Source organism: Hylobates moloch, unplaced genomic scaffold (assembly GCF_009828535.3).
Source record: "Hylobates moloch isolate HMO894 unplaced genomic scaffold, HMol_V3 SCAFFOLD_11, whole genome shotgun sequence".
Taxonomy (NCBI): Eukaryota; Metazoa; Chordata; class Mammalia; order Primates; family Hylobatidae; genus Hylobates; species Hylobates moloch.
Genome location: NW_026652286.1, coordinates 80604055 through 80617496, shown reverse-complemented (window position 1 = coordinate 80617496; position 13442 = coordinate 80604055). Strand labels below are relative to the sequence as shown.

General features: G+C 40.3%; 1 protein-coding gene across 1 annotated transcript in view; it reads right to left on the bottom strand.

The window, feature by feature from the left end:
• CUL5 (cullin 5) overlaps positions 1-13442 on the bottom strand; it is a 102462-nt gene that overhangs the window by 59390 nt on the left and 29630 nt on the right. The window contains exon 3 of the mRNA XM_032167302.2: positions 3106-3205. Coding sequence (XP_032023193.1) covers positions 3106-3205 — 100 coding nt within the window. The remainder of the gene's footprint in view (positions 1-3105; positions 3206-13442) is intronic.

Below are 13442 nucleotides of genomic sequence, written 5' to 3'. Positions count from 1 at the left end.
ACTGAATCATAACCTTTAAGAGAGTAAATTTTATGGTATATTAATTATATCTCAAGTTTTTAAAAGGTGGTAGAGTCACGCCAGGCGCGGTGGCTCATGCCTGTAATCCCAGCACTTTGGGAGGCTGAGGCGGGCAGATCACGAGGTCATGAATTTGAGACCAGTCTGACCAACATGGTGAAACCCCATCTCTACTAAAAATACAAAAATTAGCCAGGCATGGTGGCATGCGCCTGTAATCTCAGCTACTCGGAAAGCTGAGGCGGGAGAATCGCTTGAATTCGTGAGGCAGAGGTTGTAGTGAGCCGAGATCGCGCTACTGCACTGCAGCCTGGGCGACAGAGTGAGAATCCAACTCCAAAAAAAAAAAAGGTGGTGGAGTGTATTTCCCCACTATTAGAGTTTGGGCTGGTCCTGTGATTTACTCTGACCAACAGAATGCCACCGATGTAACACTGTAAGATTTCTCAGCCTATCCATGAATAGGTATTGCAGATTCCACTTTCATCTCAAAGGCTGGTTTCCTTGAGAATGACAAACCATACAGGGAAGAGAAAGCCACATCAAAAACCATATATGTGTTTTAATGCTCTCTTAGACCACCATGTCCAACAGCTCACTGCTGCTGCATTAATAAGCTTAGGCAAAATCAGCTGAGACAAGCCCAAATTGCTAAGCCACAGAATTGTGAACAAATAAAACAGTCGTGTTAATCTAGGTTAAACAAAAAAGACTCCACCTATGTTTATTTTTACTTTTTTTTTGTTCTTTAAAAAATGTTATAAACATTTCGGTGCATATTGCCCTTCAACCATCTGGGAGATTTGGTTCTTCCTAACAAGGTATGTTCAATTGAAGATTGCCTAAGTAAAATGACTCAAAAAAAAAAAAAAAAAAAAAAGTTTCTTAAGCATTTAAAAATCTTTTCAAGATGGGTCTTTTTAAGACCCATGTCTGGCATTGCTATTCCTATTAACTGCTCAGAATTAGTGGTGCTAAATCCCATTCTTGGGTTCTTGCTGAGGTCTACATTTCCAGACTTTATTCAGTCATGTTACAGTGAAACCCTCCCCTACTTTTTTTGCCAGTGTTCAGCATATTTTTTAACATCTGTTAATAACATCTAAGGTAATTCTTTATAAGTTTATTTCCAGAAACTGAAGAATAAAGCTCTATCAATCTGAAATAAACATAATTTATCTTTATCAAGTCATAAAAAGAAAACGTGGTACATTTCCCAATGCAAGTAGAAACTATCTCTAAATTAGTTTCTAAGAAAATAGTTTTAAATTGTGATATTGAAACATTTTTCTTTTTTTTTTATTATTACTATACTTTAAGTTTTAGGGTACATGTGCACAATGTGCAGGTTTGTTACATATGTATATCCATGTGCCATGTTGGTGTGCTGCACCCATTAACTCGTCATTTAGCATTAGGTATATCTCCTAATGCTATCCCTCCCCCGTCCCCCCATCCCACAACAGTCCCCGGAGTGTGATGTTCCCCTTCCTGTGTCCATGTGTTCTCATTGTTCCAATTCCCACCTATGAGTGAGAACATGCAGTGTTTGGTTTTTTGTCCTTGCGATAGTTTACTGAGAATGATGGTTTCCAGTTTCATCCGTGTCTCTACAAAGGAGATGAACTCATCATTTTTTATGGCTGCATAGTATTCCATGGTGTATATGTGCCACATTTTCTTAATCCAGAAACGTTTAATTTTCTAAGTGCTTGAAAACAGATTTTCATTAAAAGATAACTTCCTATAAAACTACAATTTAAAAAATTTGTCAAGACACTATCAATAAAACACTTAATCTCTTAAGTAATATCCAATAGATTAGTCTTACTCCATCATGGTAGTGGCTACTAGCAAAATTAAAATATATGCCAATCATATATTTGATTTCAATATCTTAAGTCATATATAGAAAAAACTCAGTTTTAATTTTCAACTGCTAAGCACCTTTCAGTATTTAATAACACGATTTAACAAACAACTTTTACTAATGTTGTACAAGACATTAACGGAATGATCCAACTAAAGAATAAGAAATTCTAGCCTAGCCTTCTAGCTATCAGACCAGACCTTTTTGTTTTTTTTGCTTTTTTTTGAGACAGGGTCTCACTCTGCTGCCCAAGCTGAGTGCAATGGCATGATCACGGCTCACAGCAGCCTCAACCTTCCAGGCTCACACAATTCTCCTGCCTCAGCCTCCTGAGTGGCTGCAACCACAGGGGTGCACCACCACGCTTGGGTAATTTTTTATTTTGTATAAAGATAAGGTCTCACTATGTTTCCCAGGCTGGTCTCAAACTCTTCGACTCAAGCGATTTGCCTGCCTCAGCCTCCCAAAGTCCTGGGATTACAGGCCTGAGATACTGTGCCCTGCCCCAGAGCTCATGTTATAGAAAGGAAAATAATCTCATGTCCTTAGGGTCCTCCTCAAAATGGTAAGGGATTTATTCATAAGAGAGGCCGTGGCTGATTTGAAACAACATTACAAGGTGTCAAAGAAAAAAAAAAAAAACAACTAACTCTTGCACAACAAATCTAATGCCTAAATGAGCTTTTGATTTTTGATCAAAATTTTTGATTTTGATCAAAAATGAGATTTTGATTTTTGATATTATTAGCCATTTATACGTAACAGCAATACAACAGTGCTGAATTTCAGCTCAGCAACAGCAATACAAAGGACAGTCTAAAGAAATTACAATTGGAGAAGGATCTGGAATTGAAGAAATTACTGTCAACTTGAGAAGAGGTATTAGTCATGAGAGAAAAAAAAAGATTTGTGTGGACTGATGTGTAGCCAAAAAATAATGGTGGTGGGGACTCCTAAAAAATATAAAAAACTGAATTTGCTATCGCATCTTTTAATTAAATATAATATGTACCCTCTTGACAGAAGTATCACTGTGGGGAAAAAAATAATCCAACTAATGATGATCATTTCATTAATAAATTTATTTAACAAATGTGTCAAAAGTCAATGCAATATTTTGAAATTACTTCAAGAAGTTCTACTTTCAAAATTATAAAATATGATATTATCTGAGTAGTTTTAAAACAAGTCTAAAATAAGCATGTAGAACTTACTGCCTGTGCTTGCTTAATAAACTCAAGAATATCTTCTTTTAAAGCCTGATGAATTTTTGCTGGGCCTTTATCATCCCAAAGACAGACTGCATGCACATCCCTGTGAATATAAAGTAGGTAAACAAACACTAATAATGAAACAAGAACTGAACGAAACATGTTAAATTCTATTTCAGTACAGTTTCCATGGACCATATTAGAACCAAGCTAATGGTGTCTGAATTCACTCATATAAACCAAGTACGCTTGTAAATTGCCTCACATATATATTTGTTTCTATATTTATTTTATTTAGTCATTGTTTTCCTCTTTAATTCTCTGCTACTTACCACATAGAATTTAGTTATGAAAGCATGTCTCCATCTCCCAATGTCACTGCCCAAAGTTAACTGCTATTAATACTTTCCTGTGCAAAAACAACTACAAATCCTTTTAATTCTTTAACACAATAGATGTATACTATTTTGTCCTTTTTATTTTAATTATTTTTTTTTTATTTTTATTTTTATTTTTTAGAGACAGGGTCTCACTCTGTTGCCCAGGCTAGTGTGCACTGGCACAATCACGGCTCACTGCAGCCTTGACCTCCTGGGTTGAGGTGATCCTCCCTCCTCAGCCTCCCAAGAGCTGGGACTATAGGAGCATGCCACCACGCCAAATTTTTTTTTTAATTTTTTTGTAGAAACAGTCTTGCTATGTTGTCCAGGCTGGTCTTCAACTCCTTGTTTCAAGGGATCCTCCTGCCTCAGTCTCCAAAGTGCCGGAATTAAAAGTGTGAGCCACCATGCCCAGCTTTGTTATATACTCTGTCACCCAGGCTGGAGTGCAGTGCCACAACCATAGCTCACTATAGTCTCAAACTCCTGTGCTCAAGGGATCCCCCCGCCTCAGCCTCCTGAGTGCTGGGACTACAAGCATGCACCTGTCTAGTTTTTTAAATTTTTGGTAGAGATGGGGTTTTGCTATGTTGCCTAGTCTGGGCTTGAACTCATATCCTCAAGCAATTCTTCTGCCTCAGCCCCCCAAAATGGTGGGATTGTGGGCCAGCCTATTTTGTCTTTTTAAAAAAATTACTCACTTAAATCACAATAAAGCAAATCTCCTAGCTTCCCCATATATTACCCACTTACACATCAATTACTGTTTCTCCTTTAAACAAAAAAACAAAAACAAAAGCTATCATAAATTGATATACAAAAACTCAGAACTTATAAAGCTGACATAGTTTACAAAAAAGTCCTTCATTATAGAAATATATTTAATACCAGTACAGCATATTCAGAAAATTAATTTCTTAATTACCTAGTTGTAGGCCAGGGGCAGTGGCTCAAGCCTGTAATCCAAGCACTTGGGAAGGCTGAGGTGGGCAGATCACTTGAGGTCAGGAGTTCAAGACCAGACTGGCCAACATGGTGAAACCCCTATCTCTACTAATAATACAAAAATTAGCCAGGCGTGGTGGTGCACACCTGTAATCCCAGCTACTTGGGAGGCTGAAGCATGAGAATCACTTGAACCCAGGAGGCGGAGGTTGCAGTGAGCCAAGATGGCGCCACTGAACTCCAGCCTGGGCAACAGAGTGAAACTGTGTCTCAAAAAAAAATAACAATAATAGATTAAAATTTAAAAAAAAGTAAAAAAATTACCAAGTTGTAAATCAAATTACCAAGCTGTAAATCTGAGAAACTTACAACGAAAGGAAAGGGTCATACTGAAGAATCATTCATTCAAAAAATGTTCCCCAATGATTCATTCAATTCATAATGGAGCCTCTAGTATAAAAAAAAAGTCAAAGAAATCCAAATAAACAACTCCAGAATTACAACATATCAATAATCAAATTGTTTTATATTCTAATTTTTTTTTTTTTTTTTGAGACACTGTCTCACTCTGTTGCCCAGTCTGAGGTGTAGTGGCATGAACACAGCCCCTGCAGCCTCAACCTCCTGTGTACAACCTTGCCTCAGCCTCCTGACTAGCTGGGACCACAGGTATGTGCCACCATGTCTGGCTAATTTTTTGTTTTTTGTAGAGACACGGTCTCCCTATGTTGTCTGGACTGATCATGAACTCCTGAACTCAAGTGATCCTCCCGCCTCAGCCTCGCAAAGGGCCAGGATATAGGCATGAGCCACTGGGGTTGGCCTATATTCCAATTTTTAGAGACATTATTAGAGCCCAAAGTTTTGTCTCCATATTAATTTCAATGCTTTTTTCACTTGTTCAATTCAGCTTGATAATGGTATCTGGTCCAGTGCCTAGTATGCTATAAGCACACAAATACTTGTTAAATAACAATATAAAAGGTAACACCTGACTGCTTATTATGTGCCAGATACTATTTATTTATTTAGAGATGGAGTTTCGCTCTTGTTGCCCAGGTTGAAGTGCAATGGTGCAATCTTGGCTCACTGCAACCTCCACCTCCTGGGTTCAAACGATTCTCCTGCCTCAGCCTCCCAAGTAGCTGGGATTACAGGCATGTACCACTGGCTAATTTTTGTATTTTTAGTAGAAATGGCGTTTTGCCATGTTGGTCAGGCTGGTCTCAAACTCCCGACCTCCGGTGATCCACCTGCCTTGGCCTCCCAAAGTGCTGGATTACAGGCGTGAGGCACCAGCCAGATACTATTCTAAGTTCTTTTAACTTATTTTATCTTCATAGCAATTCTAAAGTACTACTATTTTATCCTTATTTTACAGATGGGGAAATTGAAGGAAAAACAATCCAAGATTATACAGTTAGTTTATGGTGGAATCAGGAAATCAGGCTCCAGAACTCACACTAAACCAAATCTACTCTTGAAACCCTCCAATCTATTAAACAAGAAGCTAAAGTGATCTTTACAAAACTCAAGTCACATCATATTACCCCATACTTAAATTCTCGAATGGTTTCCCAATACTCTTAGAATAAATTACAAAACAATTAAATGACTCCTGCATACCTATACAGTCTCATCTAATGACTAAAGGAATCTAGAGTCTAAAAGAAGAGACTGGGCCAGGCATATTGGCTCATGCCTGTAATCCTAGCACTCCTGGAGGCCAAGACAGGAGGATCATTTGAGGCCAGAAGTTCGAGATTAGCTTAGGCCGCATGGCAAGATCACATCTATACAAAAATAAAATAAAATAATTAGTTAGGCATGGTGGCACATGCCTGTAGTCCTAGCTTTTCAGGAGGCTGAGGGAAGATCACTTGAACTCAGAAGTTCAAGGTTACAGTGAGCTACTATTGTGCCACTGCACTCCAGCCTGAGTGAAAGAGTAATGCCCTGCCTCTAAAAACAATTTTTTAAAAAAGACACAGGCCGGGCATGGAGGCTCATGCCTTTAATCCTAGCACTTTGGGAGGCCGAGGTGGACAGATCACTTGAGGCCAGGAGTTCGCAACCAACCTGGCCAACATAGCGAAACCCCATCTCCACTAAAAATACAAAAATTTGCCAGGCGTGGTGGTGCTCGCCTGTAGTCCCAGCTACTCAGGAGGCTAAGGCAAGGGAATTGCTTGAACCCAGGAAGTGGAGGTTGCAGTGAGCCAAGATTCCACCTCTGCACTCCAGCCTGGGCAACAGGGCAAGACTCTGTCTCAAAAAAGAAAAAAAAGAAACTGATAGAAAAATTGATTGATTATAATATGTTTACAACTATTTTATGCATATAAACAAAAGATGGTTTAGGAACTCAAGGACAGGGTAAGGGTGAGTGAGAGGTAGAAAGGAAAAGGAAAGGCTTCCTGGAATAGTTGGTTCCTGAGCTTAATCTCCAAAAATAGAAGTTTGCCAGGCAAAGGTGTACAAAAATAGGAGAGAGGATATTTTATGAAAAAAAATTGACAGTATATAGAACTGTGGGCCAGGTGCAGTGGCTCAAGCTTGTAATCCCAGCTTTTAGGGAAGCCAAAGTTGGTGGATCACTGGAGGCCAGGTGTTCAGGACCAGCCTAGACAACATGGTGAAACCCCGTCTCTACTAAAAAAATACAAAAATTAGCCTGGTGTGGTGAGGCACGCCTATTGTCCCAGAAATTTGGGAGGCTGAGGCATGAGAATTGCTTGAACCCAGGGGTGGAGGTTGCAGTGAGCCAAGACTGAGCCACTGCGCTGCAGCCTGGACAACAGAGCAAGACTCTGTCTCAAAAAAAAAAAAAAAATTGTGGATGACTAAGGTAACTGCAATGGACTATAAGCACATCAATGTGGCTACCCTGTAAAGTGAAATGTGAAGTGATAAGAAAAAAATTGGGCAACCCAACCCCCTTTTATCCCTTATATTCAATCACAGTCCTATTACATTCATCATGCAAATGTCTCTCTAATGTGGATGTTTCCCTCCCATTACCTCCCATTACCATAATGATAGTCACCATCATCTTTTATTTAATTTACTATAACAAAACTAACATGTATTAACTGCTTACTATGTGCCAGACATTCCACATTGACTCGTGTTGGTTTAAGAAGCCTTTTAAGAAGCTGATGGGGCCTGGTGAGGTGGTTCACGCCTATAATCCCGGCACCTTGGGAAGCCAAGGCGGGTGGATCGCCTGAGGTCAGGAGTTTGAGACCAGCCTGGCCAACATGATGAAACCCCATCTCCACTAAAAATACAAAAAATTAGCCAGGCTTGATGGCAGGTGCCTGTAATCCCAGCTACTTGGGAGGCTGAGGCAGGAGAATCGCTTGAACCCAGGAGGCAGAGGTTGCAGTGAGCCGAGATCACACCACTGCACTCCAGCCTAGGCAACAAGAACAAAACTTTGTCTAAAAAAGAAAAAAAAAAAAAAAGAAACAGGCCGGGTGTGGGCGTGGTGGCTCATACCTGTAATCCCAGCACTTTGGGAGGCTGAGGTGGGTGGATCACCTGAGCTCAGGAGTTCGAGACCAGCCTGGCCAACATATTGAAACCCCGTCTCTACCAAAAATACAAAAATTAGCCAGCGCAGTGGCAGACGCCTATAATCCCAGCTACTTGGGAGGCTGAGGCAAGAGAATCGCTTGAGCCTGGGAGGCAGAGGTTGCAATGAGCCAAGATCGTGCCACTGCACTCCAGCCTGGGTGACAAGAGACTCCGTCTCAAAAAAAAAAAAAAGAAAAACAAAACAAAAACAAAAGAAGCTAATGAGATTATTAATGTAAGAGATTTACTAAGGGAACACCTGTGAAGGAAAATGGAAAATGGGCTAGAGAAAGCTGGGTGTAGGTGTGATCCCTGTAGAGGAGATAAGAAAGGAAGTTTGAGCAGTAAGAATCAGCACAGTTCTAAGAAAGGTTGGTAAGGCTGTTGAAAAATTGTGGAGCCAAAGTCACCCATCAGAGGAGATCTGTGCGTCCGAAAAACAAACCTACCTTTGTAACCCTGCCGTACTCAAATCACTTCTGCATGTATGTCAGAAAGGTTCAAACAGGACTTGAGTCTCATAGGATAACAGGGAATGGTGTGGTAAAGGGGGTGGAGTTAGATAATTCCCTAGAAATCTTATCAAAGGAAGAGTCAAATTTAGAAGGGATTTGGTACATCTTCTCCAGCTCTCTTTTCTCAATCACCAGTTACTTCTCTGCATTGCTATATCAGGGAAGAATGTTCTCAATGTACTTTTTTTTTTGTTGAGACAGGGTCTCTCCCTGTCACCCTGCCTGGAGTGCAGTGGCATGATGAGCTCATAACTTAAAACTCCTGTGCTCAAGGATCCTTCTGCCTCAGCCTCCTGAGTAGTTGGGACTACAGGCATGTGCAACCATGACTGGCTAATTTTTTTTTTTTTTTTTTTGAGACGGAGTCTCACTCTGTCAGCCAGGCTGGAGTGCAGTGGCACAATCGCGGCTCACTGCAACCTCCGCTTCCCGAGTTCAAGCAATTCTCGTGCCTCAGACAGCCAAGTAGCTGGGATTACAGGTGTACAACACCACACCCAGCCGATTTTTGTATTTTTAGTAAAGACAGGGTTTCACCATGTTGACCAGGGTGGTATCGAACTCCTGACCTCAGGTGATCCACCTGCCTTCGCCTCCCAAAGTGCTGGGATTACAGGCATGAGCCACCACACCCAGCCTTGGCTAATTTTTTGTAGAGATGGAATCTCACTGTGTTTCCCAGGCTGGTCTCAAACTCTGGCCTCAAGCAATCCTCCAACCTCGGCCTCTCAAAGTGTTGGGATTACAGGCATGAGCATTCACACCCAGCCCCAAAGTGCTTTTAAAAGGCAACATGCTATAAGGTAAATATTTTTAAAAACTTAACTATATTAGAAAAATCTAGGAGTTGGGAAATAGGAAAGGGAGGAAATAGAAGCTTCTCAAAAGTCTTAAGGAGGCAGACAGAAGCGACAGGAAAAGCAGCAAGAAGTAAAAACTATTCCAAAGGTTTTGATTTCCTTGTGTAGAAGAGAAGAATAGTGTGACCTTGGTGTGATAAAATGATATGTATTTTTTTTCCAAGTAGTAGGACTATCACATGCTTCTAACTAAGAGCAAGAAACACGAAGGCAACCACTAATGGAAATAAACTTTAATAAAAACAAAGAAAGGGAAAATGAAGAAACAATAACATCAGATCCATGATAAAGTTATAGAAGCAACAAAAGCAAGAATATCAGTCATAACATTAAACCTGAACTGAATAACCAAGCCCACTGAAAAACAGTATGTCTTTCAAAACAACAAATACTACACGATTCCATTTATATGAGTTATCTAGATAAGCAAATTCATAGATGGAAACTAAAATGGAGCTGAGGAGAGGAAGAATGAAGAATTATTGTTTAATGGGTACAGAGCTTCTGTTTCAGATGATGAAGAGGTTTGGGGAATGGACTGTGTTGATGTTTGCAAAACACTGTGAATATAATTAATGCCACTGAATTGTACACTTAAAAATGGCTAAAATTGTAAATGGATCTACAGTAGCAGTTCTCAACTGAGGAAGGTATTGTTCCCCTAGAAGGGTATCTGGAAACATGGGAGAATCTTTGTTTTTATAATGCAAGGTGGGGAGAAAGACACAGAAGGGTGAGGGGAAAGACGCAGAAGTAGTGTTCATGACTGGAGTTGATAAGCATGGACAGGCCGGGCACAGTGGCTCACACCTGTAATCCCAGCATTTTGGGGGGCCAAGGTGAGTGGATCACCTGAGGTCAGCAGTTCAAGACCAGTCTGACCAACATGATGAAACCCCATCTCTACTAAATACAAAAAATTAGCCAGGTGTGGTGGTGCATGCCTGTAATCCCAGCTACTTGGGAGGCTGAAGCAAGAGAATTGCTTGAACCCGGGAGGCAGAGGTTGCAGTGAGCCAAGATTGGGCCATTGCACTCCAACCTGAGCAACAAGAATGAGACTCTATCTCAATTAAAAAAAAAAAAAAAGAGTGAAGGCAGAAGTGATAAATATTGCACAATATGCAGAACAATCTCTTATACCACCCAAAATACCAAAAATACTTCAACTGAGAAAGAATATAGATTAGGAGAAAAGGGGGGAAAATCTCAGATAGTCAATGTACCTTAACATCAATACATTACTTAGTAACTAAGATTTAGAAAGATATAAGTAACCTAAATGTTAATGATTAACATGGCCAAAATATGGCTAAAATTTACAAGGGTTTTAATTATTGTCAGTCTTGCAATTTTGGTGATATATAGGAATCCCTTTACCTAAAAGGACGATACATTGAACTGCTTTAGGTACTCCACGGAGATGAAGGATCTTTTTTTTTTTTTTTTTGGAGATGGAGTTTTGCTCATTTCCCAGGCTGGAGTGGAATGGTGCAATCTTGGCTCACTGCAACCTCTGCCTGCCGGATTCAAGTGATTATCCTGCCTCAGCCTCCCAAGTAGCTGGAATTACTGAGGCCCACCACTGCACTCAGGTAATTTTTGTATTTTTAGTAGACATGTTGGCCAGGCTGGTCTCGAACTCCTGACCTCAGGTTATCCACCCACCTCGGCCTCCCAAAGTGCTGGGATTACAGGTGTGAGCCACCACAACCGGCCAAAAGATCTTTAAAAACATCATGTTGAGGCCACTAACTGTAGCAAGTACAAGGTTATTGACGATTTCTACTTTGAAGTCCCCTTTTAGTAGGGAACACCATCACTCTATGCTCCTTTTCTAAGTCAGGAGTACTCAGAGAACAAGCACTATTCTCGATAATAAATCTTATCAACACAGACTGGCAAAAACAACATAACAACAAAACACCCCACCACACCCAACGTATCATTCATAAAATAGTTTAATTGAATAATTTACAAAAAACATATGTATACATGAATGTAATAAAGCTTTAAAAGGCCTCAGCTTTTTCTTACTGAACTTTTAATTTCCCAAAGGCCAGAAGTATAAGTTAATTGATAGTATGCAACAAGGTCCTACATCATTTCGGAAATTAGAATATTTTAAGTGATAAAGACAGAAAACGATTACAATAGCCCAATGTGTACAGCTTATGCAATTATACATCTATAATTCATTGATACAGCATTTTAATAGTGTGTCTGAGACTGCTATCCTAAGACAGACCTGTGTGCAAGACTGGCCTTTGGCTAGGATGTGGCAATTTGGATTTTTGGGAGGATTCCCATCATTCCTTAACGAGAATGTTTTACATTTCTAAACTGTTTACACAAACAGCATGACTTACGTTGGATACTTCCTTTTCTTCTGCCAGTCTCGAATTTTGGTATGTGCCAGGCAGAAGCTGCTTACATGACCAGCCCCCAGCAGAAAGTTTGGGTGCTGAGTCTCTAATCAGCTTCCCTGGTAGACAATATTTTATATGTGTGGTCACTGTCAGTTGCTGGAGGATTAAACTTAATGTGTGACTCCTCTGCGAGAAGACATTTGGAAGTTTGGATTTCGTTTCCCCTGGACTTTGCCACATGCACTTTTTCCCTTTGTTGATTTTGCTTTGCTTCTTTCGCTGTAATAATTCATAGCCATGAATACAACTACATGGTGAGTCCCATGAATACTCCCAGCAATCACTGAGCCTAGGGGTGACCTTGGGATTGCTGACACAGCTGGTATTAGAAGTTGGACTCATGAAGAGGGAAGAAGCAGTAGGATGACAAACATTTGCTGCTTGGGTGGCTATAAAATCATTCATAGTATGAAACAGCAGCTGAGCTTCTATCTGTTGTGACAGGTAAAAATTACCTATGAAATTTGAAAATGATAGCTCTAAACCAGGAGAATTGGCTACCTCATTCCCCTGGCAGTTTCTGGCCATGCTGACTAAAGTGAAGGGAGAAAAAACAGAGCCTGGATGATGTCTCTGGTTGTTTTTTTTTTTTTTTTTTTTTGCCTCCGGGTGGGAAGAGACCCAAAAGTTCCCAAAGGTGAGTTTTGGGTGGACCAAAAATGTTAAAAGTTTGTATGCTCTCTCCTCTAAATAGGAAAAAATAATAGCAAGATCAGAGCCCAGGGCTGGAGCAAAGCTTTAGATAAACTAGGGCAGAAACAGGAATGGGGAGAGTGAACCACTCCAGCTGTTTCTTCAGCCTAGCTACTGCTGCTGCAGTTCCTTCCTACACCTTGCATTCCAGTCAGGATCTCCCAGCAGCTGTAATGTGTTACTCTTATAAACACTGAATTTACTGCTGGGGGTTGATTAAATTTAAAATAAGGAATAAGGATGGCTGGGCATGGTGGCTCATGCCTGTAATCCCAACACTCTGGGAGGCCAAGGTGGGCAGATAACTTTGAGGTCAAGAGTTCAAGATCATCCTGGCCAACATGTGAAAACCTGTCTCTACCGAAAATACAAAAATTAGCCTGGCACAGTGGTGGGTACCTGTAGTCCCAACTACTCAAGAGGCAAGGCAGGAATATCGCTTGAACCTGGGAGGTAGAGGCTGCAGTGAGCTGAGGTTGTGCCACTGCACTCCAGCCTGGGCAACAGAGCAAGACTCTGTCTCAATAATAAATAAATAAATTTAAAATAAAGTGGGGGGACTGAGAGATGAGTTTGTACTTTGCAGCTATTGCATCTAGATGTATAATCAAAACTGACATAATACGTAATATGCTGCTAGTCATTTCATAAATGCTAGAGGGATTGTCCCAATCAGGAAGAGTTAGTGAGACAAAATTTCTTGCTTTTTTCTGCTGATGGGACTGGAATTTAAACTCTCTGAGTATTGGGAACAGAATAAATCTCCACAATGGATGATATTTACTATGACTTTTTAAACTACTGATGACCCTGGAAAAAGAGAGACAACATGAAAACAAACGAAATCTCCAGATGGAAGAAATACACTTTTGGAATTTTAAATGCAGTTTTTCACTGCTATTGAATTCTTGTGAAATTAGATGTCTGACCCTTAGAAGC